At 40.2% G+C, this 25,891-nt stretch overlaps 1 protein-coding gene across 1 annotated transcript in view; it reads right to left on the reverse strand.

The window, feature by feature from the left end:
• LOC121153965 overlaps window positions 1-16,568 on the reverse strand; it is a 31,137-nt gene extending 14,569 nt beyond the window's left edge. The window contains exons 1-11 of the mRNA XM_040976718.1: window positions 16,517-16,568; window positions 15,656-15,922; window positions 11,690-11,752; window positions 9,632-9,744; window positions 8,489-8,665; window positions 7,471-7,705; window positions 6,514-6,657; window positions 5,487-5,596; window positions 4,947-5,042; window positions 3,614-3,705; window positions 2,716-2,744 (exon numbers count right to left, since the gene is read on the reverse strand). Coding sequence (XP_040832652.1) covers window positions 2,716-2,744; window positions 3,614-3,705; window positions 4,947-5,042; window positions 5,487-5,596; window positions 6,514-6,657; window positions 7,471-7,705; window positions 8,489-8,665; window positions 9,632-9,744; window positions 11,690-11,752; window positions 15,656-15,922; window positions 16,517-16,523 — 1,333 coding nt within the window. The 5' untranslated portion in view covers window positions 16,524-16,568. The remainder of the gene's footprint in view (window positions 1-2,715; window positions 2,745-3,613; window positions 3,706-4,946; window positions 5,043-5,486; window positions 5,597-6,513; window positions 6,658-7,470; window positions 7,706-8,488; window positions 8,666-9,631; window positions 9,745-11,689; window positions 11,753-15,655; window positions 15,923-16,516) is intronic.
• Window positions 16,569-25,891: the final 9,323 nt, after the last annotated feature.

A 25,891-nucleotide genomic window follows, 5' to 3' on the forward strand; every position in this document is an offset into this window, starting at 1 on the left:
TTCAGTTTAATCCAACCTAGATCTCATTCAGTCTCATCTTCTAGTTCTGTTCCTGCCTTGCTAACATGTTTTTCTAAATTGATTTGTTTTTACTGAAAACCAAGATATACAGAATAGAGGAGAGACAGAGAGGAAGATCATCTGTCTGCTGATTCACTCCCCAAGCGACCACATCAGCCGGAGCTGAGCCTAGCTAAAGCCAGGAGCCAGGAGCCTCTTCTGGGTCTCCTACAGAGTCCCAAGTCTTTGGGCCATCCTCAACTGCTTTCCCAGGCTGCAAACAGGGAGCTAGATGGGAAGTGAGGCCACCATAATTAGAACCTGCACCCATATGGGATCCTGGCAGCCAGGACTTTAGCCGTGTTACTACACTAGGCTTGCTGATCACATTTTATATATTCTACCCTTCAGTTTCTTCAAAGGCTTTGAGATCGCTATACTCAGCTCCTCTTTCTTATCCAGTCCTGGGGACCTTCCTGCTATCATGATTCTTCTTAGTCTGTGATTAGATGGAACTTTCTTAAGCAGATTGTCCTTTATCCATCCATTCCTGTGAGCATGTCAGAAATATGTGTTCCTGAAAAAGCCAATCTTTCCCTAGGTTATCAGTTTTTCCACGTGATTTTGATGTCTAGTCCATCTACGAGTATCTCACCGTTAGATTTTCTGCTCCATGAATCCTGCTGTCAGTAAATAGACAGGTGCGACTTTTGGCATTCAGGGGATGGTTGAGAATTTTCTACTGCATCAATAATCACATGAATGTAGGGATGGATGAGAGAACAACATGCAAACATAACCTGAGTCTTGGAGAATGCTTAAGTATAAGTAAGTAGATGTGATGTTAGTTAGCTGGTAATAGGAGCATTTGGAAAGTTCTTCAGCTAGAAAGAAGGCACATATATTCTCCCATTTATTCAGGAATACTGAATGAACAAAGTTTGTAAAAATATTTTGTTAGTACTCAGGATAACATTTTGTAATGCTAGACTCCAATGCTTCCTGGGAAATACTGTAGTCATTTAAATAATGGGCACAGACACAAGAAATGCATGAAATAGATCAGCATGGAATAGAATATGGCTGCACAACAGAGGGAGGGAACAACACAAATGAGAAGGATTAGTGGGAATATGCCCCTTGGACAAGCTGAGGCCTTATCTCCAGGCAGACGAAGGCTTTAGGATGTCTGTCTGTGAAGAACACCACTAGAACAAGTACAGGTGTATAACAACCATTGAGGTGGGAGTTTCCAGACACCAGGAACAAGTTAAAGACTTTTATAGAAGACTGCAGTGCTGCCTCAGTATTAAATGTAAGAACCAGGCCAGGGCCAAGTGTGATGGTTCAACAGGCTGATCCTCTGCTTTGCAGTGCCAGCATCCTACGTGGTCACTGGTTCTAGTCCCGGCTTCTCCACTTCCAGTCCAGCTCCTTGCTTATGGCTTGAGAAGTCAGCAGAGGATAACCCAAGTCCTTACGTCCATGCACCTATGTGGGAGGCCTGGAAGAAGCTCCTGACTCTAGGGTTGGATTTGCTCAACTCCAGCCATCGCAGCCATTTGAGGACTGAACCAGCAGCTGGAAAATCTCTCTCTCTGTCCCTGTGTGTGTGTGTCCTTCTCTCTGTAAATCTGCCTTTCAAATAAAAATAAATAAATCATTAAAGAGAGAGAGAGCGAGGTGAACAAGGGCTCACTCTACTTAACAGACATTTGACCTAAGGCAACATAAGGCAACATATGTAACTCTTACAAATATTTTATCCATCAACACAATGGTATTACTAATACAACTTTAGCTAGGCAGTTTCAGAAATTCATTCAGAGTCAATGCAAGGAAAATCTGTCATATAAAAAGTGTTGAAGAAAAACAATTGTCCCCAATTATTTACTGAGATTGTAGTTGTTAAGTATGCAGTGGTAATAAAAAACAGAGTGAACAAATTGGAGTACAAAAGTAATCAAGTGCACAGTTTTGGTCTGAGGCAAGCTGATGTTAGGAATCTTTTTCTGAGCTTTAGTTCATACTAGCAAGTGAAGTTCACATTTTTTTGAGCCACATTACTTGTTTGCATCTAGTGCCTTTCAGTCTCTCTGATCTAGTAACAGATTCTAATCCAAAACAATGACGCCAACCTGATCAAAGAGGCAGCCAGGGGTGTGATTTTAAGACTGCGCCTCACAGATGATGTTTCTTAATGGACTGTGCAGGATGAGCTGAAGGATTTATTTCCAGAGGTGGGGAAGCTAGCCAACAAGGAAAACAACAACCTGTAGCAGCGCGCTGTGCTTTACAAGAGCAGCTGGAAAACAAAGGTGCGAGAGAAATAGAAACACTTGAAAAAGATCAGGGAAGATAACAGCCTGGAATTTCAAAATCTGTAGTTTCTTATTCTTGGAACAGTTATAACCTGGAAAACTTTTGGAATCAAGAGGAAGTAAAGAACATTTCAAAGTGCATTTAGAAACATTCAGATGTGTAGGTTAAACAAGTCATTTTCTTTCTACATTCCTTTTTTTATCAGAAGGTGAAAGTAACCAATTTGTTTCTTTTTCAAAAGCATCTGGATATTCTTTCCATAAGCTTCTCTAAATTTAGCCCTGTGGGCTTGCAAACAACTAGTAAGGAAAGGATTTTTTCTTACGGAGCAATGAATAAGGCATTTCTAAAACCCAGATTTTAGCTTCTATTCAGAAAAGGACCCAAACTCACCAGCCATCAGGAACAGCTTCAGTGCCTTACTGAGTTGAAGAAACAGAACTGAAAATGAAAGTCACCAAGTCTTTCCTGAATCTGGAGGGCGGTGCATCTAACCAGAAATTGTTAAACTGCTGATCAAAACTTCCACACCCATTTTCAGGAAATTCCCTGTGTTTTGTCAAATTGGTTACATACTTCTGAACTTCAGCCTCTTCCTTTGTTATAGAAATCTCAAAACATTGTCTTCCAGCTTTACACCTGATTCTTAGCTAATCTCTCTCCACATTCCCACACCATCTCGTTTCCATTCTTGTTGTGATTTTTCAGATCCTTGTTTCTGCTTAAGCGTAAACACAGAACCTCAGGAAGTTGTCTCACAGATTTCCTTTTTTGCGCAGGTAAGAATTAGTCGAATATCTTGTTTCCTGTACAAGTCATTTCTACCAATATAGTGTTTTCCCTCCCAAATATAATTAAAAATCAGCTTATTTTCTTATACAGAAGACCAATTTCATGTATTTCACATGTAAGCCTTTAAGAACATATGTTGCTATTGCTTCTCAGTCTTTTGGCTAAGATCAAGGGAATGAATACCCTTACCACTTCTATCCCCCTCCCTCCTCCTTTTCTTATTTTTCCTTTAATTTTTGTAATATTTTAACTTACTTTTTGAACTTAAGCATTATCATCTACTAAATAAACAATTCAACAAGTAGAAAGTGTAAATACCACTGTTCTTTAGGAGTGTACACCTGGTCATATGAAATTCTATTATTTTTTTATAGTCCCTATTATCTTGATCTGCTGCTGGGGATAGTTTTAAAGGACGGCTGCTCAACTTCCCCGCTTACTTTTCCTTTACCATTCCGGTTACCTGAACATTTAATTTTCACTCTGGGTGAATGTTCACCTTTGTTTTTTGGTATCCTCTGCACAAAGATTGATCAGAGGAGCAGTCATTGCCTGTAGGAGAATGACTGCATGTTTGCACAAAACAGATACCTGCAGAAGAACAGCAGCAAAGCAGGAAACAGGCAGACAATGACCAATTTAACCTTGATGTTTTCCAAAGGTCATAAATTTACCTTCACTTCAAATGAGATCATGATCATAAAGGACTCACACTTTCGGGAGTGGGAGGAGTATTTTTTCCAGTCTGCCCTAAACCTAGCATTGCTGAGTGAATGATTTAACACCAAATGTCTTTTCACTGCTCTGCACAAGAGCATCGTGTCCTAGTGTTTTTTCCAGTGTGTGATAGACACACTGTCTTTTAACAGCTTCCTATTTGTTCATTTTCTTATCTTCCCAATGAGACTCTGAGTTACTAAAGGAATAAAGATGAACCAAATATAAATTTTACTATCGAAATACCTTAACCAGTAAGATAAATGCACAGGTTCTGGTCAAAATTTTTTAGTAAAAACTTGTGGGATTTGGTGTAGCTCAGTACACTGTGCTGTCACCTTCACGGCCATCCTTTCCTGCACCCCTCCTGCTCAGTTCTGTAGTCTTTAAAATCAGTTATCCACTGCTCTTTGCATCTGCCCTTGAAGCAGAAAGCCCAACACTTTTTTCTTTGAAAGAAAGAATGATGATATTATCCAGCTCAGCTTTTGTAAGTAAAGTCTTAGGCCGCCAAATTTATTGCTGAGTTTCACTTCCTGTCTCTCCAGTGTGAAAATAAACCAGGACAACATTTCATTTTCAAATTTCAGATTTATTATATTACTGAAAGAAATATCTATTTCCAGCCAACGTATTCCAAAAGCAGGTATAGAATTACAAAACTCTTAGATTGCTACGGGAAAAGGAAGGAAAACAAAGAATGGGTCTGCTAAAAGCTACTGAAGTTATAAGGTCAGTCACCCCGCAAGTGGGGTCATGCACACTCATGAAGAGGCAATCCCATGCTGAGCCAGAGAGCAGAAACATCCGTTGAGTCTTCCTGTCTTACGGTTATCTCTTCATCTGTGCCCACTCTTCATGAGAGCAAGGCTTCTAACGCCACAGGACTGTAGCTATAGCACATTGTGCTTTTTAGTCAAGAGGAGAAATTCATCTGTATCCATATTTGATTATCGCAGGTCTAGAAAACTTAATCAGCATTACTGAGTTTCAGTGCTCTTCCTTCAGTTTCCCTGCGCGCCTCCCCAACAGCTTCCATACCCACACACCCACCACAAACACACACACATACACACACACCTAGAGGTAGACATTGATAAAACTCACATATCTTAGTGTCCTGGGAAGAGATAGAAACGTCTTGTCAAAGTCACTCTTTCAGTGGTGGGCATCTGCACCCTACCTTCAGTCAGTTCAAATGAAAATCTAACCTGAAAGAGAAGGGGTGCCTATAAATCTCTGTTGGAGTGAAGGATCTTGACTGAAATAGAAAACTGTCATAGAGTATGACAAAATAATAAAAACAAAACCATGTACTTCTCTATGAATCAGCAGTACGTGTTGAAATATGGCCTGAGCTCCCAGACATATCTACCCAGCTATGTATGACACTTGTTCTACCCACAGGTAAGTCAAAGTCCAAGCAGCTGTTTACCCAGAGCAGGAAGGGGTGTAAACATGATGGTATTCCAGGTATTACAAGTCATAGTTTGTTCTGGCTGCCTGGTTTGTTAACTCACTAAAGATCCTCCACGCTCCTTCATTAAGAATGGGATTACTACAAGGTACAACTTCCCAGAACTGCTCCCTAAATAGTTCATCTGGAAGAACCCAAATCCTATGGATTAGAGTGAAAGGAACATCCGTGGTCCTACCTTACGGAATATTTCCTCCAGATCACAAGACCAGGCATATTCTTGCATGATTTCGACGAGTCTCATAATGAAAAGTGATCCACGAATGGGATGTCGCCAAGAAACATTGTCTGTAAATAAGGCACATTCCGAATGTCACATCAGGCTCTTGCCTGGACACAGAGAGAGCTTCTGTCTTCCCACTGCACTTGGGGTGTGTTTTTGAGGTCATTCTGCATTTTAAACTCTGCCTTCCATTTATTAGCAAATATCCTAAATGGAGTCCGTTTTTCCTGATATACAGCAATGGTGTTGGTTATGCTGCAGATATTAAGATAGCCTCATCCCTGAACTCAAAGAGCTTCCATTACATGAAGAGGACAAGGTAGAATGTTGTAAGAGGAAATGGTTGGGCCCTTAGGAAAAACATATCTCTGTGTGCATCATAGGAGTACTACTTACTGTCTCCGAGTTAAACAATTACACTATCTAAAATGCAGTTGTAATAGGGGCACACTGATGATTCTTGCCATAAAAATATATTTGAGGATTAGATGTGATGCATCACAGATATCTGCAAGAATATGGGATACAGAATATTCAGACTATTCAGATTAATTACATTAATTTTTACATGTGAACTTTGCTGGTAATTTAATTAAATTCAAGTAATATCAACCATGTGTTTGTATGAAGAAAACGTTACCTAAATATAAAATTGGTGAAAAATAAACTGTTGCACGATCGCTAGTTGAGGGCCTTTACTGTGCAGAGGTGGACTCCACCAAACTGCAGTGCACATTCCATTCTGTTTACCTCTGTCTCATTTCCTAGAGATTCAGGGAGAATATTTTCTGCCACTTAGGAGTATCAGTGAAAAGATACTTAGATGAGATCTCTCTAAAGACAGGGAGTTCAATAAGCAACTGTGAGGGAAGCACGAGTTGATTTCAATAATGTCATATAAAGAGGGGGCCACTTTAATGCATGGGTGTAGATGTCTGTGTCAGTGTCTCCCACAAAGATACCCTACCAGGAATCCCATTACCTGGAGTTGAAGAACAGAAAGCAATAAAATCCTTTTCTATATGGGCTTTCCTAATGGCATCATCCTCAAAATCATCTGGAGCCAGTAAGGAAGTACATCCAGAATCTGCTCCTGAATCCTTTAGCCATACCACTCCTTGGTTCTCTGGAAAGAAAAGCAGTGTATGTGTGTGTTTTTACTATCACCTGTCAAATTTGGCCTCTAAAGTTTTGTTGAACTGCATTACTTTCTTATTTGTTTTTTTTGTACACATACACACGTGTTACTTTAAAATTTCACAGAACATTGAATTAAGAGATAACGTATGCTTCTATAAATTGTTCATACATGCCTTTACCTTAAGAACCATCTTATTTTTTAAGATTTAATTAATTTGTATTGCAAAGTTAGATATACAGAGAGGAGGAGAGACAGAGCGGATGATCTTCCATCTGTTGATTTACTCTCCAAGCAGCCACAACAGCCAGAGCTGAGCTGATCCGATACCAGGGGCATGGAGCCCCTTCCAGGTCTCCCACGCAAGTTCAGGGTCCCAAAGCTTTGAACTGTCCTCTACTGCTTTCCCAGGTCACAAGCATGGAGCTGGATGGGAAGCCGTGCCGCTGGGATTAGAACTAGTACCAATATAGGATTCTGGCCCATGCAAGGCGAGGACTTTGGCCACTAGGCTACCACGCTGGGCCCAAGAACCGTCTTTTTAACAACCCTTTTGTTCCCCAACACTCAAATAAATTCCAAAGAGTTCAAACTGTATCAATTTCTGAAGAGTAAATGCCATCATTTTTGTTGAAAATGGAAGCAATCTCTACCAATTAGCCATACAATTCAGTAAAAATTATAATCTTGACAGGGGAGAATTTGCGCTATTTATTATGAAGCTAAACTGAAAAACAGCAGATATGCACAGATGATAGAGGCAGTATTCTGTCTTTTGCTCTAGTAGATGTCCTCACTCACCACCACGACAGGCTTGAATGATGATCACCTTGGGTTTGTCCTTCAAATTCGGACAATTCCTGGTGTTTAACTTCTCAAAGATCGTGTTGAGATTTAGTATGTCTGCACATTGCTCAGAGTAATTCTTCCCGCAAATGCCAGCCCTAGTTCCGTGGGACATGAAGACTAGGAAAGTACTGTCAGAAGAGCAGTGTTCCGGGCGGTCAGCAAATGCCTTCAGCTCTGTAGCCATGTCCTGAAAACAAAACAAAACAAAATGCTAATTTGCACCTTGGGATTTACCAAGGGAAATCATTATACCTGGAAAGTTGAAAAAGAGAGACATTTATGGAATTGCATAAGGAATTTTGGAAAAACCAGTGGACTGGAAAAGAATATGTAAGTCTCAATTCAGAGAATGTTGGGGAAGCATACTCTTTTTTTTTTTTTAATTTGTTTTATTTTTATTGCAAAGTCAGATATACAGAGAGGAGGAGAGACAGAGAGAAATATCTTCCATCTGATGATTCACTCCCCAAGTGACGGCAACGGCTGGTACTGCGCCCATTCAAAGCCGGGAGCCTGGAGCTGTTCTGCGTCTCCCATGTGTGTGCAGTATCCTAAGGCTTTGGGCCATCCTTGACTTCTCTCCCAGGACACAAGCAGGGAGTTGGATGGGAAGTGGGGCTGCCGGGATTAGAACCAGTGACCATATGGGATCCTGGCATGTTCAAGGCGAGGACTTCAGCAGCTAGGCACCACACTGGGCCCTGGAAGCATACTCTTAAACGAAGCTGGTCAGAGGTTATTCATAGAGGGAAGGAGCACTATTAAATTAATAAACTATATCCAAATGCTGGGCTATCAATAAAGCTTCTTGCATTCAAAGGAGATTTAAAGCATTTAACCACCATCCCATGGCACATGTAGATTTTAAAGGATCAGAATATTAAGTTTCCTGGTGCTGTAACCAAGCTTCCTAGCATTAGGTAGGAGGATGAAGAACATGACCATTGCCTCTTCAGTATTATAACCTTACCAAAGCATTGAGCTTTTCTCTCACATCCACACTGTAGCCCAGACCTGTTAGCAGCATCTTCATATTTCTGATATCAGCCTCAGCTCCACTCCTTCTGGGTAGATTGTCAAAATCTGTGTTGCAGATAATGAGGGCAAGACGAGTACGAGCTGGACTTTTCATTATCATTGGATAAATCTGCAGGAAATATAGATTGGGTTAGCAACCAGGATGGCTCTCATTAAAAATTCATGTTACAGTTTTAATGTGGCTTCCTCTTCTTTGGTATCAAGAAACCACATTCCACAGATCATACATTAAGAAAAATTTGCCTCCTACTACTATGATGGGAGCTAGAAATACCCATATGATAGCAGAACATCTGATTATTGTCAGCGAGAATTATTTTTATGGATTCATTTTAATAATTTATACATTATTTATAAACATGTAATTTATAAATAATTTATAATTTTTTAAAGATTTATTTTGTATTTGAAGGGCAGATTTACTTATGAAGAGAGACAGAAAAAATGTTCCACCTGTTAGTTCATTCTCTAAATGGACACAGTGGCCATGGTTGGTTAAACTAATCTAAAATTGGGAGCCAGGAGCTTTTTCTGGATCTTTCATGTGGGTCTAAGAATCCAAAGAATTGAGCCATTCTCCACTGCTTTATCAGGCCATAAGCAAGGACTACACCAGCCAGAATATGAATTGGCAACTCTATTGGATACTGGTGCCAAACGCAGAGGTATAGCCTGTGGGCCACAGTACCAGCCCCTAGTAGCTAGAATTTTAAAATATACATGCATTGAAGCCCAAATGATTGAATTTTAAAACTGAAGCATCCACTTCCTGGTTGTTTGAATTTGGGTGACATCTTTAACAGCCATGTGCTTTAGTTTTGTGATCTCTAAAGTGCTAGCTTTTATGAAAAACACTTAGAACAATGGCTCATAGAGAGTATGCAGTAGCTGTCATGGTTGTTATTACTATTTGCACAGGGAGTTGGAGTAAACTTAACATGCACTAAAATCAGGACTGTAGAGGACAGGAATCTTTGATGTAAGACAAGCAACAGGGTGATTTTAGAAAACCACTCCACAGAATTGCCTCTGAGATCCACTGTCCTTCAGTAACCACCAGGTCTGAGCACAGCACCTCTTCTGACTTGTCTTTCCACATCTTCTGAAATGTCTCCAATGGGCAGAGTTTGAGGCGCCCTACTGGACCCGAGAATGTGAGAACTCCAGTGTCCTGCATAGCTTGTGGAGCTGAAAGAGGCAGGAAGCAATGTGAGAGGTTACATCCTCTTTTTACCTTTGTCACAACATCCTCTATGCGGGAAGTTAAAGAGGAGGACACACACCCTAGGAGAGCAGCCCTGTTACAAAGACAATTAAAATACAAATTTATTTCAAGAGATTGACTTCGGAATTAAAGTGAATGTAGCAAATTTTTAGATGGCTCATCTAATTGCTTAATATATTAAATAGGCATAATGGTTGGTATGAGAGGTTACTTTTAAAATGTATGAGCATTTATTTTGTCTTGTGCGATGCCTTTCTCCTGGGCACACTTATCACAAGGAGGAGTAATATTTATCAAATGAAATACAATGACTCTAATAAAAAGAGTAAATGAGAAAATAAGTATGCATACTAGAAGGTTTTATGTGGATAAATCTTTTTATGAGCTACAATTTATGAGCCAGAATTTTCAAAGTAGTTTGATTGAAAAGAAAATTTGACTGTTATTTGATCAAAAGTTTTACATCATCTGAAAATGAGACAATTTTGCTAAAGAAATTAATTATTTTTAAGGTGGAAATTAATTTATGTAGATAATAGAAAATTGTGAATGAAAAACTATTCCAGGAAAAATAGGCATTGATTAGTTGGTAAGAAAGAGGCCACAATCTTTGAAAGAAGAAAAAAAGTAGAATTTGCTAACAAGGAATCTAGTGCACATTAACTATGATAGGACTCAGTATTTTATAACATTGCTCATCCAGGACGTATGCACTTACTATGATACTTCTGTGTCCAGTGAAAGATTTTGTGGTTAATTATTGTGGCAAAAACTAGATAAATGCTGATCATACTCAGAGTTTACCAAAAACTTCCCTCTTCCTACAGTATGGTTGTAACGATTGTTTGGGTGTTCTATGTAGCAAATATCAGAGTCCTTCTTTGTGTCTGATTTGGGAGAGAACTCTCCCTTATAAAAACTGACATTTTAGACAGGATTTACATGAGTGATGTTTCAATAATGTGTGAGCAATTATAAAAACTCAACATTATACAAGACCTGTAGGATATTTATCTGACACTGGTGAGTACTGTGCCAGTTCCATGCCTACTGTTTTGCATAACTTTGAGTTGCTGATGGAGATTCTTAATTCATACATTAATGCAAATCCAATATAATTAGGAAATCTGTTTTTCTTGCTAATTATTATGTAATCAGTTCATAGAACAAGTCTTGGAACTCAGATGACATGTAATGCATATTTTTTTTTCTAATGACTTTGTAGATGATGGCTATTTTGATCAACTTATCAATGAACTGGTCTAGTAGATTATGATCGCATGCCTATTGTATGATGACGGGAGCAACATACTTAAGAGTGAGTCACACATTTTTACGTTTGTCAGAAAGTTTTAAATCCTCTGAGATGAAACAATGGATTTGTAAAATTCTATAGGAAAAAATGAATGTAAATTTAGGCTAGAGAACATAGGGATTGTAAGAATAGCTGTGACACATGGTGTTAGAGTTAGAAATGAAGATACAGAACCATTGTGGAGGAAGAAATAAACAATTTTAGTCCCTGTCTGAGTGTTGGAAGTCAGAAAGAAGAAAGAGTTGAAGAGAAGAGGTGTTGGGAGAGAAGGCGAGGCAACCAGGGCACCGTGCATGTAAATATATCTGCGAAAGACATGAGCGCATATCATCACTAGGCACTTGCAAACTGTTTGACACTCCAGAGGGAAGTTTGTTTGAGACCCAGATTTAGAATCTGTTAGTTTAGATACAGAGAGGGCAATGAAGAACAACTTGTACTCAAGAAGAATTAATTAAAAGAATAAAAAAACACAGTACCAGTCTGTCAGAATCCTCTAACTCCCTAGCCCCATCACCATGGGCACACTTTGTTGAATGAATGACTGGGAATATGGGGTTCAAAGAACATTACTCACTTGTACACAAAATTACCTGAAGGGGCAGAAGATATCGCTAGAGAATCTTGTGTATTAAGGTGATTTTCACATTGAACACCTGTAGAAAAATGAAGAGCGTTCAAAGTCACTAATCGTCTCCAAGACCCCACTCCACATATATTGGATACTCTTAGCAAAAAAATTCCTGCTACAGAGCTCACTGTGTTTGGTTACTGTGTTCAGATTGCCACTCCCTTGGATGCACACGCCTCAGTGGGGAGCATCACTTGTGAATAGCCTAGCTGGGCAGCCTCTTCATATCTGAAGTAAGAGAGCATTTAACCAGTGCCCTCTACATTTGCTTTTGAAGATGGAAATGGAAATGAGACATCATCGGTCACAGAATCTCTAATTCTCATCAGCCACCTATGTCAAGATGGGGGCAACGCTATTTTTTAACAGCTGTGTAAATAAGGAAATGGTCTAAACACAAAGGTGTCTGCTTTGGAGGAGATGACATTAAAGAGGAATTTGTGCTTGGACACCTGGCCTGCTCACTTATCACAGTAGAAAATGGTGGTGACCTGATTAGTTGGATAAAGCTTGTGAATAAAAAAAATTCAAGTCCCAAGCCTGAGACATATGAGTAAGGGGATCGCTTTTGATCCTGGAAAAGATGGAAGATGCATGTCAGAAAATTACTAAGGATCACAAAATGTTTTAGCCTGCCTGTCGGAAGGAAAGGTGATGGAAAAAACGCGTGTATGAAGTCAGTACAATCCCTTCATAAAGTTCTGGAAAGTGTTTTAAATTTATTTCACACAAATATTAATAATCTCTCAGATGAGCTAGCAAAATCTTCATGATCCAGAGACACTCCTGACATGTGGGTTAGACAATAAATTCAATGTGAAGTTATAGAAGAGAATTATAAGGAAAATATAACACAGCCTATTCTAAAGGAATTTCATTCTGCAATCCTTCTCTATCCACTATGCTATGATCTCTCTTCTGCGCTGTACCTACATTGTTTTTATAACATCACTGTTACCAAAGATAGTAATACAATGACTAACAATATAAGTATTTTTATTTCCTGGATGGGTCCTTTAAACATTAGCTCATTAGCGAAAATTTCAAAAGACCAAGAAAATTTCATAAGTACCACTGAGTAGGAAATGTAGGGAACTGGTATATGATCATAAATATTCACATTTATTTATTGGAACAGGAACACCAACCACAGTTCCTGCACTCTCCTGAGTAAAGGTCATTTACTGTTTATGTTAGAAGGCATAACCTGAAAACATTGGGAATTCTAAAGTACATGCTTTGGTTGTATAAAATACCTTAAATATGTTGTCCATATTAAAGTCATGATCTAAAGTATTGGTAATTCCTAGAGAAAGGGTTGCATTTAATAATACTTACAGTTTTATAAGATCTCAAAATAATGCCCACATAAGAAATATATACAAGAAACACAAAGAATTTACATGAACTTAAAAATGAGAATTATGGGTCCGGTGTGGTAGCCTAGTGGCTAAAATCCTCACCTTACATGTGCCTAGATCCCTTAAGGGCGCTGGTTCCCATCCAGTAGCCCCCGCTTCTCATCTAGCTCACTGCTTGTGGCCTGACAAAGCAGTTGAGGTCGGCCCAAAGCTTTGGGACCCTGACCTGCATGGGAGACCTGGAAGAGGCTCTGGGATCCTGACTTTGAATCGGCATGGCTTTGCCCCTTGCAGCCACTTAGGGAGTGAATCATCAGAAGGAAGATCTTCCTCTTTGTCTCTCTTCCTCCCTGTATATCTGATTTTGCAATAAAAATAGATAGATCTTTAAAAAATGAGAAATACTCCAAACCTTCATTTCATAGCATTTATTGAAGGTAAGATTTCTACAGGAAAATATGTTTGATGTCCCTCTTCTGAGTAGAGTGACAGTCACAGGCTGCCCCACAGAGCTTCCACCCAGGGAAATAGGCTACATTTTGCCCCACCATTCCGAATGAATGCTGGGCTGTTTTCTTTGATAAACCCAAGAGCATCGTTGGACAAAACTTCGATGTAACAGAAATGGAATACTTTTTACATGCTTCCTTTTAGAAAACCCGTTTCCACTGGAGCACATTCCTATATTCTATGTAATTGGTATGTGTTATGACCCTGGGGTTTAACCTGGTAACTGAGAGACAGACAGCAGATGCTGGATCTAGCAGTGAGTGGATTGTGCATCCCCACCTCCAGGATAGTTTACACTGAAGGAAATGGGAAAGCCAAGAAAACACCTTATCTATGACTGACTGACTGACTTTCTTCCTTTCCTTCCTTCCTTCCTTCCTTCCTTCCTTCCTTCCTTCCTTCCTTCCTTCCTCCCTCCCTCCCTCCCTCCCTCCCTCCCTTCCTTCCTTCCTTCCTTCCTTCCTTCCTTCCTTCCTTCCTTCCTTCCTTCCTTCATTTATTTTTCTTGGTAACACAGATTTACAGAGAGAAGTAGGAACAAAGAGAAAGCTCTCCGTCTCCTGCTTCACTCCCCAATTGGCTGCAGTGGCCAGATCTATGCCAATCTGATGCCAGGAGCTGGGAGGTTCTTTTAGGTCTCCCATGTGATGCAGGGTCCCAAGGTTTGAGCCATCTTCTACTGCTTTCTCGGGCCACAAGCAGGGAGTTGGATGGAAATGGGGCACCCATATGGGATCCCAGCTCATACACGATGAGGACTATAGCCACTAAGCTACTGTGCCAGGCCCTTCTGCTGCTTTCTTAGGAGTATTACAGGCAGCCTGGATTGAAAGTGGAGCATCAACAACTTTAACTGCTCATATGGGTTGACTAAATCACAGGCAGTGGTTTAACCCACTGCCCCACAACACTGACCCTATGACAATCATGTTTGACCTTTGTTGTTATTGCGGAAGACATAAAATGAAAAAGTGATATGAAAATGTTGAAATGGATTACAAGCAAAGTTTAGACAGGCATATGTTTTCACTAAGCCCCCAAAGAAAAAGGAAGCTTTCTGTTTCAAAGGAAGTAACTCCTGTCTTCGTGATCGCTCTCAGTAAAAGTGAAAGTGCTCTATCTCACAGCATGGTCCACAACCTGGCACTGAACTAGCACATATCTTTCCTCAAAACGAAAACAAAATCAAAAGCAAGCAAACAAACAAAAATGGAAATCAAGAGACAAACTAGAATAGTTCAATTAAAATCCTTCCTTTTTGTTTTGCTTTTCTAAGATTTGATTGATTGATTGATTGATTGATGCTTGAAAGGCATATTTGCAGAGAGAGGAGAAAAAGACTGGTTGGAGCTGGCTCTGCCTGAAGCCAAGAGTCTGGAGTTTATTTTTGGTCTCCCATGTGGATGCAGGGACCCAACTATTTAGGCTGTACTCCTTGCTTTCCCAGGCACATTGGCAGGGAACTGCCTTGGAAGTGGAGCAACTTAACACTCATTCTGAGAGGGTGTTGGCACCGATAGTGGAGGCTTACCTTGCTACCCTATGTACCAACAACCAACTCTCCACTTTAAAAAAAAATTCAGCTCATTCTCTGAGTGTTCCACCATCACTGAAATAAAATCTTCACAAATAGCAAAATGTTGCATAGATATTTTAAAATATTTCTCATGACACATTTTAAATCTTCATTTCAGATAGTTATTGATGCATTTCATTCTTTTTACTTAACAAAGCTAATTAGTTGGTTAATGATACTAATAAAGGACTTTGCTAAGAGAACTGAAACCCATAGTGTGTAAATTGTCAGGCAGTTCTAATGGACTTCAATAAAGGAATCACCCCATAATCTGGATAGAAATTGAGTTTCAGCCAAAAGAAACACATTGACATGAATAGAACATAAACAAAGAGAATTGTCGGGCAGCACTCACATTGAAAACTGGACCCCAGAAATGAAGCATAAGGAAGATTTCTGCAAATGAATGTGACCCACAAAGCAGTGAGATGCTGGGCACAGAGACAGAGGCAGGTGTGAGCTCTGGGTCGCTCATCCTTACCCGAGGACAGCCCCAGCAGTCCAGCGAGATGATAGTCATTTTCACAAATGTGATTGATGCAAATTTGGCATGCTTCCGGCCCTTTTGGAATGACAGAAGATAGCAAAGCTCGCGCCTTATCCTTTGCTGTTACATTTTCAACTCTTATTTTCTCCATTTCTTCCTGGTTCAGCACTCTTTTCTCCAGCAGCTCATCCAGCAAGCCATTTGTTGTGCCTGTGCCCATTGAACGGATAAATTGGCTCCATTTCTCCTTCAGAATCCTGTCTGGTTAGAGAACAGGGACTTTTCAAATCATGGAAACAGCCTCATGTTGCTCTGCTGTCATCCACAGGAAATGGCATCCTTAAATTTTACCAGCAAGACATCCTTGTCTACACAGTTCCTTCTCTTGTTCTAGTGGTACCCCCAACCTTCATTTTAAAAATCTATATTGCTCTAGATGCTGACACAGTAGTCTGAAAACTGTGATTTTTTGATCTTCAAATTACTATGAGCAAAGTAGAGATAATCCTTTCTTGAGTATTTTTATCCATCTTCAAACAATAAAATAATGAAAAGACAGTAGCTCTTTTTCTTGGAGGACAATGGCTACTCTTATTCATTTTATGCCAGCTCTGTATGCTCTGCCAGACTCCTAATATTAAGAATTCAGTTAAGATTGCAAAATAACAGCAGGCTTCCAGCACAGTGCCAGCTCCCCTTTGGCCCTGACCTCTCCTTTCTAAAAGCTCTCCCTCCCTTGCTTCTTCCCCAACCTCTCCCTCGAGTCTGCTAAATGCCCAGCTTCCAGAAGAGACAGGCTCTTGTGAAAGATTTCTTCCATAAAATCTGTCTTTTTAACAGGAAAAAAAAACTCACCAGCCATGGCTTTTCTCTTCTACTCTCGAGTGTGGTAAGAAACCGAAAGCACTTCCCTCTTTGTGTTTTTGTTGGGGTGTGTACATATATTGAGAAATACCACCTGCACGTACATTTGTGTGCCTATATATATTTTTGCTCCAAAGAAATGATATGATTTCTTGAGTCTGAAGTTCTCAATCAGTGTATTCTTGGAAATTTACTTTAAGGGAATTTGTAATAGATTAGGGTAGGTGGGTAGTGGATTTGGAGAACAAGAAATGAGTAAGGAAATCCATCATTGAGCATCCGGAGGTAAAGTCCAAGACAGGAGAGGGGATATGGCCGGCTGGGTCGGAGCAGCACTGGTATACACAAGGTCTGTGCCTGGGAAAAGGCTTGGGTGGGGAGCTAACGTGACGCCCTGACTAAGTGGTGGTTCCCACTGGTGAACATGAAGGCTGGGGTTGGGGGCTGAGATCTGGTCTGGACATCACTGAAGTTTCCCTTGGCAATGGTATGAATTGGTTCTGGGGTGTGCCAGACTGGGCTAGATTTCAACACCCACTGGTGTTTGTGAGAATGAGGGTGGGTGTAGGAAAGGCTGGACTAGGTCTCTGTCCCTGCTGAGCCATGTGTTAGCTGTGTCTGGGTGTTGATCATGCCTGGCTAAGCTGTAACACTCAATAGTAAGAAATGGAATGGGTGAAGGCCGGTTAGGAAAGGCCACTGTTCCTGCTAGGACAGGAGGTAGACTAAATCAGGCTGGGCCATGAACCCATCGGTGTGAGCAAGATCTGGTATTGGAAGAGTTTCAGATGGAGGAGCTTGGGGAACACTGCTTTGGGACGTAATCCCTGCAGGTAAGCACAAGAACCAAGGCTGGAAGCAGCCCAACCAAAGCCAGGTTATAGTATCCATCAATATACATTTGGCTCAGGTTGGGGGTGAGTCAGACTCGGCCAGTTCCTATCACTTGCTGGAAAATCCAAGAAACAGAATGATGTGTGGGGCAACCTGGGTCAGGCCACATCACCAGCTAGTTCACATTAGGGTCAGGACTGGTGGCTACATGGGCTGGGTTGGGCTAGACTGTAGCACCAACCAGAGTGAGCTGGAACTGAGGTTGGGCCAGACCGGGTTGCAGCACCTACTGGCAAATACTGGGTTGAGGCAGGCCAGGCCAGACTGGCCCAAAGAGCCCAACCAGCATAAATGAAACCCTGGGAGGAGGGTTACCCCTTACGAGCCTGGCAGGGGGCAGCAGAGGGCTCCCTTGCTGGACCATTGTTGTGGGCTAAGGAGTTGATTAGCGCTCATTGGTCTGGGCAGAAACAGGAACTGGGTTTGTAGACTAATGGGACTCATCTGTATCTAATATCCTGGCTAAATTAGGACGTAAGGGGAAGAGTATATAAGGAGAGGTGAAGGAGCAATAAAGAGAGACTTAGCAAACTTCTACCATCACTGGTCTCCTGTCGGTGCTTCATTCCCAGACCCTCTCCCTGTCTATGTTACTGACTCTGATGGTCGGAGAAGGCCATTACTCCCACTGGTGAGTGTGAGAGCTAGGATCAGCAGCAGATCAGGCCAGGCAGTGCTACAACACGTGTTGGCCTCATGTGAGCTGGATTAGAAGAAGTCCAGGCTGGGTTGACTGTACCCACAGTTGACATGCACGAGAGCTAAATAGGATGTGGCATAGACTGGACCAGTCTGCTGTACATACTGGCAAGCATGGAAACCAGGGCTGGGAGCGGGCCTGGTAGGAGTTACTGGGGGTCATTCTGACTAGGCTGCAACTCCTACTGTTTTACGTGAAGGCTGAGTGTGTGGTGTGCAGGATCAGGCTGAGTTACAACACCCATTGGTTTGCATAGGAGACCAGGCTGGAAGTAGAAGTCACCCAGCAATTGTAACCACCTGTGTGTGTGTAGGCTGATATGGGTGACAGACTGAGCCAGACCCTGTATTGGCAAGCACATACAACAATCAGGTCTGGGATCACCTACGATGAGGTTCCTTTGCGGATTCCTCAACTGCTGGAACCACTGGACTCAAAATTCCAACCACGGGGAGAATTGCAGGTTCCATGCTGTGACTGTGGTGTGTATGTGTCAGAGCTGGGCCTCCTCAGTGGCTTAGACAGAGCAGTGGATGTCCACTGGAGTCTGCAGAGGACACCTGGTATCGTGACCGAGGACAGAGGACAGTACAAATCGATCACCTCCCCCAGCCAAGTATTGGCAGTGATATGATGTCATATTCATGTAGAAATGGAGGATATGGCATTCCATTGGAGCCTGCTGAGGATACCTGGCACTATAACAGAGGGCAGAACAAATTGATTGACTCATGTTGTTGATCAACCAGCCAGGAGTTGGCATGGATACCTGGGCAAACAGACTTTAAGGTGGACTATATAGGCCAATGGATCACAGAGGTATCTCATCATGTTTGGAGGGGCAAGTTTGACAGCATTTCAGATATATTCTATCAAAACCATTTGAGCAGGACCTTTTGAGCATGCCCCATATCAGGGACCCTGGGATGGTATCAGGTGGCCGTTTCCCATCCTTGGGTATGGAGGCAGAGATTGGGAGACTTGGTCTGGTTTCTCTGCTTAAGACAAAACAAGAATGTGGAAATACTGATCTCACCCACTTTTTTCTTGCCCTTGACCCTTCACATCCTAACCAACAATGTAATCATCAGAGATAAATTTAAAAAAATAAAAAAAGAGGAAGCATTGCTTCTCAAAATCCCATATTCAACAGATTATCTGGAAACAAATTCAATGTGTCCAATGTATTGATAAATTTGTTTGGATTTGAACTAATAACACTGTATAGAGGTACTTCATAAAAAATGTATTTACAAAACAAATTTATGGGATTTCATACCTCAATTAAATATTGATTGCTGTTATTATTTGGAACTATAAAATCATAATATTGTATGGCATGTACAGTGTTTCAAAGCCAACATCTTTCAATATTAAAGCCATCAGTTTTACTTCCTCTTACTTAGCTGGAATGGAATCCATTGGTAGCAGGATAGCCGTATGGATTTTAGTCATAGGAATTCCTCAGCATGTTTTCATCTTTATCACTTGGGCAGTCTGTTCCAGCACAGTGTCATACTTTTTTTCACAGTGATGATGTATAGCATAAATAAAAGCAAATGCTGCATGTACAATGTTTGTTTCATTCCTTTATCTGTTTTCCTAAATGCTCTAAAGATTTCATGTGAATTTCCCTAACTGCCAAACCCACACACTAATGTGTAAACATGAAAGGGTGGTCAGTTTTTTGGCTTGGGATGTAGTAGCAAAAATACAATTCCTGCTTCTAGGGAAGATAAACAGAGAGCCATTAGAAAGCAGGATGCAAAATTAAGATACCTGAGGCTGCCCAAGTAGTCCAGGGGAGTGCGGAGAGCAGTGTTTGAGACCCTGACCCCCTCATAAACGCCAAAATACACCTCCTGGCTTCCTGCTTTGGCTTGGGCCAACCGTGGCTGTTGTAATCTTAGGCAAATAAAACAGCAGATGGAAGTTTCCTATATTTTTCTGTTTATTTATCTCTCTATCATTCTGTCCCTTTATCTTTCCCTCCCTCCCTCCCTCTATTGATTTACTCTTACAATAAATAAATACATCTTTAAGAAATTAGGATGACAGCTAATATGGATGCATATGTAAATCAATTGTGAAATATATATATATAGATTTACATGTGTGAATATATATATGTATGGTATGTGCACAGATGCACATACAAATATATAATACCACCCAAACGTAAAAAGGGACCAAATTACTGATACATGCCATAGTGCAAAGGAAAAGCCTGTGCTTTCATTGTGAGTGAATGCTTTCAGCAGAGAACACACACTATCATCACAATCGTATGCATTGCTAGGATAGGAAAAACTGATGTGTTGTGATGGAAATGGGATTACCGATTGTTCGAGTGGCAGATGGAGGTAACCTGAAAGCAAAGGGTGTGGGAAACCTTGTGGGATTCTGGAATCGTTCTGTATCCGGAATCGGAAAATGTACCAGAAGACACATGTAGCCCTAATAATCAAACTGTAAAACACTAAAGGAGGTGCGTTCTATTGATGTAGATGATACTATAATAAGAATACATATAAAAGTAAAGAATTATTGATTAAATATACCTCAGTAAAATGATGCTGGACTTTCAGCCTTTGTACCTACAATGCCATGGTTTATGCAGGCAGCAGAATGTTGAACTTGTAACTGTTGCTGGAAGACAATGTTGCTGTAATGCTCTGTGGGGTCAGTAAAAAGGGGAAGGAGAAAGCAGAGAGAAATGATGGGAATTCCTACAGATGCAGAAATGTACTGTGGAAGATAATGAAAGTGATTTTAAAAAATCATTTGGAGAAGCTTTCCTTTTTGAGTTTCTACAATGAAACCTGAAATAAGAAAAAAAAATGTGGTAAGAGGAAAAGGATCCTTAGAAACCAAAATGAAAATATCTAATACTCTACAGTTTGGTAGGGCTTTAGGTAGAACATAGCTTGAAAATCTCTGAAGAAAGCTGAAGATTCCTGCACTTTGGTTCAGGCTGTGTCATTTCAAACATTAGTATGTTACTTGCTGTCTCAAGCTATCCATCTTACATCATTCATATTTTTTTTAGCTGTACAGATATTTTAATTAATACAATGTAGAATATTAACTCTAACATTTTAAAATTTTCTTCCTAAATTCTTCCCTTCTATCTAACTTACACACATGGACTTTGGAGTCTTTGAGTGTTAAGTTGTTTCCATTTCTTAGTTGCATATCTTGGGCAACTTAATTAACCCAAGACTATATGTCCCTATCTGTGTGAAGGGACATCTTTCTTGGATATAAGATCATAGTAAAGCATCTCCCACCTGTGGTTACCCGGTCCTAACCCAGAAACCATGGGATATCACAATATACTTCTTTGAAAGTGCTTCTCAATAGTTCTGAAGTCTAACCTCGGGGCCTGTCAAAATAATTACTTAAGTCATACATGTTATACACACATTAATTTTCTATTATTCATAAGAGGATCAAGTATAAATTGGTTCAAATATTTGACAAATAAAAGGTCCCAAACATGGGAGTAAGGAGTCCAATGTTCCTGTCCCATGATACTTGCTCTCGTTAATGTGTTTTTCTCACTGGGGACTATGAACTATTCAAGAGACATTTGAAGTTTTTTGAAAAAACAAAACAAAAAAAGGGCCTGGTGCGGTGGCCTATGGCTCAGGTCCTCACCTTGGACGCACAGGGATACTATATGTGTGCCAGTTATGGTTCTGGCAGCCCCACTTCCCATCCAACTCCCTGCTTGTGGCCTGGGAAAGCAGTTGAGGATGGCCCACAGCCTTGGGACCCTGCACCCATGTGGGAGACCTGGAGGAGATTCCTGGATTCTGACTTGGGATCGGCACAGCATCGTTGCTGTGGTCACTTAAGGAATGAATCATTGGATGGAGGATCTTCATCTCTGTCTCTCCTCCTCTCTGTATATCTGACTTTCCAATAAAAATAAATCTTAAAAAAAAAGAAAACCAAAACACATTACTTGGGTGCAAAAAATTGAAGCACACTCATAATTTTTTTACAATGTGTATGCACATGAACCTTTTAAAAACTCAGATAATCAGAGGTTGAGACAGTCTATTTCCTCTATGGAATTAAAGATAGTATGGATGGGGATAAATTGCGTGCGTGGCAATAAAAAAAGTTACAGATAAAGTGCTGTGAGCCATCAGACGCAAGTCGAGCATTGTGGGCTTGAAAAAGTTGGAAGACTTCTGCAGACTGCCTAAACAATTTGCGATGCAGGAAGACAGTGTCTGGATTATAATGAGAAAAGAGGAAACTCACTTCTTGAGGCATTCCTGTGTTTAAGGCTCTGAGGTAGTTCCTCTGACCCATTCAGCAATGTTTGCACGTTAGGATTACAGTTTTCAAGTTCAGGAAATTGAGATTCAGTGTGTATCTCTCTTCCTCCATAGCACTATTTATGATGAGTACAAAGTCTAAGTTTCCTGCTTCACTTTCAAGTCCTGATTTTATGATTGTTTTATCTATTTGAATCTATAGAGAAAAGGACTCATGAGATTGGTGCAATCTACAACCTGAACACAATGCAGAGAGTAGACTCAGAGGAGAGAGAAAAAAACCTTCAAAATAATTTTGTTTGATTCAAAAGGAGCTAGCTTGGGATCAGTGGGAATTAAGTTTCTCAAAAACTTAATAGCCTGGCTTCAGAACATGATTGTTTCTGACAGCTTCAGTGAGGAATTTCCACAAATGGGACAGACACTGAGGGGCTAATTTGCTGCCTTGTGTAAGAGATTCACATTGGTGAAAGTTTTAGGTAACTGTTAGACTTCTTCATCTCATATAGGGTTACACAATTTCAGCTCCTGATACTCCAGTTTGTCCAGATGTTTTACTAATCTGTATCTATTTTCCTGTTTTTCAAATAATATAAATATGAAATATTTAAAAACAAACAAACAAACTAAGGCCAAGGATAGTAGCTCAGTAACTAAATCCCTGCCTTGCTTGCACTGGGAACCCATATGGTCTCTGGTTCATGTCCTGGCTGCTCCACTTACCACCCAGCCCACTGCTTCTGGTGTGGGAAAGCAATAGAAGATGGCCCAAAGCTTTGGGGCCTTGCACCCATGTGGGAGACCTGGAAGAAGCTTCTGGCTCCTGGCATCAGGTTGGCTCAACTCCAGCCATTGTAGCCACTTGGGCAGTGAACCAGTAGATATAAAATGTTTGTTTCTGTCTCTTCTATGTCTGCCTTCCTGGTAAAAATAAATAAATCTTTAAAAACTGAAGTAAAAATTTTGGGCCAGGCATGGTAGCCTGGAACTAAAATCCTTACCTTGAATGTGCTGGGGTTCTGTATGGGCCCCACTTCCCATCCAGCTCCCCACTTGGCCTGGGAAAGCAGTTGAGGATGACCCAAAGCCTTGGGACCCTGCACCCATGTGGGAAACCTGGCTTCCTGGCTTTGGATTGGCTCAGTTCCAGCCATTGCAGCCACTTGAAGAGTGAATCAACAGATGGAAGATATTCCTCTCTGTTTGTCTTCCTCTCTGTATATCTGACTTTATAATAAAAATAAATACATCTTTTAAAAATAAAATAAAATAAAATAAAAATTTAAAAAAAGGAAAATTCTCTTAACATGCCTCTGAAGCAGCATTTTAAATTGAGTATTTAGTGAGAGTCAGGCATGGAATAAGTACTTACCCACATTGCCTCTCTTTGTCAAAACTTTCAAAATTATTAATACTCAGGTTAGCTTCAGCTGCTCAGAATAAAATTCCTAAAGATACTGGTGTTTTGGTGTAGCTAGTGAACTGCCATGTGGAACCTTAGCATTCCATATGTGTGCCTGCTCATGTCCTAGATGCTTGGGGCTTCAGCTCAGGATGGTTGAATACATGGGGTAGGCAACTCTACAGAGTTAGTAGGACCCAGGGAAGTATTGTCCTTCAGATCATTTATTGTAACAAGACTAAAGATGAAAATTAACTCATAGCGATGGTGAAGCATGTCAAAGAGCATCTCTGTGTACAGTTTAGAATTAATCCCTGTCAAATCATCATTTTTCTCTTTATCACAAATTAACATGAATCAGTGTGTAGTTTCAAATACAGAATCCAAAGTATATGCAAGCTTTGAAAACACCATTTATTACTATCAGGGGAAGATTCACTGTTTGGGAGCCTTCTACACAGCGATAATTTCTAGAAGGTAATAATAAAAGACAATGAAGTTTTTAAAATATTTGTTTCAGTCATGAGGCTTATCTTCCTCAATACACCGGATATTTGTCAATGACTATCTTTCAAAGTCTGACTATCCATTTCAAGGTGTATCTTTCTAGAAAAAGAATATTTTATGATGACATTGAATCTGAGCAATTCTGAAGATGTATCTGTGACTGGAGTCTCTGCTGCCATGGGGTTAAAAAAAAAACAGAGAGAAATAATGAAAGTTATCTTCACTGGAATTCAGCTTTGCAAAGAATTAGTACAGAAGCTATTAACTAAGTAATCCTCTTGTTTTCATCCTTAAAAATGGTGCAAAATGTGTAACATGAATGGGTGAGTCCTTCAGAGTGAAATTTTAGAGATTTGGAGGGCCAGATATCATAAAATTACTGCAAGTCATACAGCCTTTTACTTTGTTTTGGGGGATAAGAAATTAATAGAAATGCTTCCTTCACCTAAGAATCACTGCCTGAGGTTTGAACCACTCTCATGCCCAGATAAACTTCATGAGGGTTTTTTTTTTTTACTATTATGTTTTGGTTGTTTATGTAATTCACACCATTTATAGAGTTTTAAAAAAAGATATGTTATCCCACAATTATAATGGCTTAGATTTCTTACTCTTTGACTTCATATTCTTTACACAATATCATGATTCTAAGAACTAGCAATAAAATACTTATACTTGTAAACTGCTTTATTGTTCACTAGATTGCCAATGTGAGGTCTGGCACTTTACAACTTGATTTAGCTCTTCCAAGGTCTAATGGATAGTGTTGTTAATTTCATTTTACCTTAGAGGAAACAGTGCTATAGAAGCAAAAGATATTTTCCAAATTATCAGCGAGTTTATGACAGACATATGTTGAACTCGACCTGCTCTTCTTCACCAGGCACATTGCCAATTCCTTCTACATTCAAGATCCCTCAAGAAATTGTGTGGTGGCCAGTATTTTTACATAGCAAGTAAAACTGCCATCTGTGCGGCCGGCATCTCATACCGGTATTTGTTACTGTCTGTAAGGCTCCATTTCTGATCCAACTTAAGGCTAATGGCCTGGTGTAGCACTGCAAGGTGGTTCAAGTGTTTGGACCCCTGACATCGATGTGAGGAACCAAGCTGAAGTTCCTGGATTCAGTGTAACTCGACCCTCGCTACTGTAGCCATTTGGGGCATGAACCAACAGATGGATGATTCTCTGTCTCTTTCCCTACCTTACTCTTTATAACTCAGACTTTGAAAATAAATAAGTTTTAAAAGAGGAAATTCTCTAATTACATATTATGAGTTCAGTTGCATATATCTTCTTTGTGAAGGAAAACACTGGAAATCCTCACTAGCGTTTGTATCAAAAAGTAATGGTTTTCTCCAACAATCTATGAATGACCATTTCTTTTCCTTAACAAAACAGTATGCAATTTATTTTCATGTAAAGCTTTATCTATTAAGGAAATGAAGACTTCCCCCAAGAACAATTAGGCCTGTGTTCAAATATCTGTGGTAGCTTTGATGAGATATGGAGAATCATGAAATATGATTGGACATAAAAGGTAATTAATGGTAATAAACTAGGGAAAAAT

This window comes from Ochotona curzoniae, unplaced genomic scaffold (genome assembly GCF_017591425.1).
Source record: "Ochotona curzoniae isolate NIBS_2020 unplaced genomic scaffold, NIBS_Ocur_1.0 contig_2723, whole genome shotgun sequence".
Classification (NCBI taxonomy): domain Eukaryota; kingdom Metazoa; phylum Chordata; class Mammalia; order Lagomorpha; family Ochotonidae; genus Ochotona; species Ochotona curzoniae.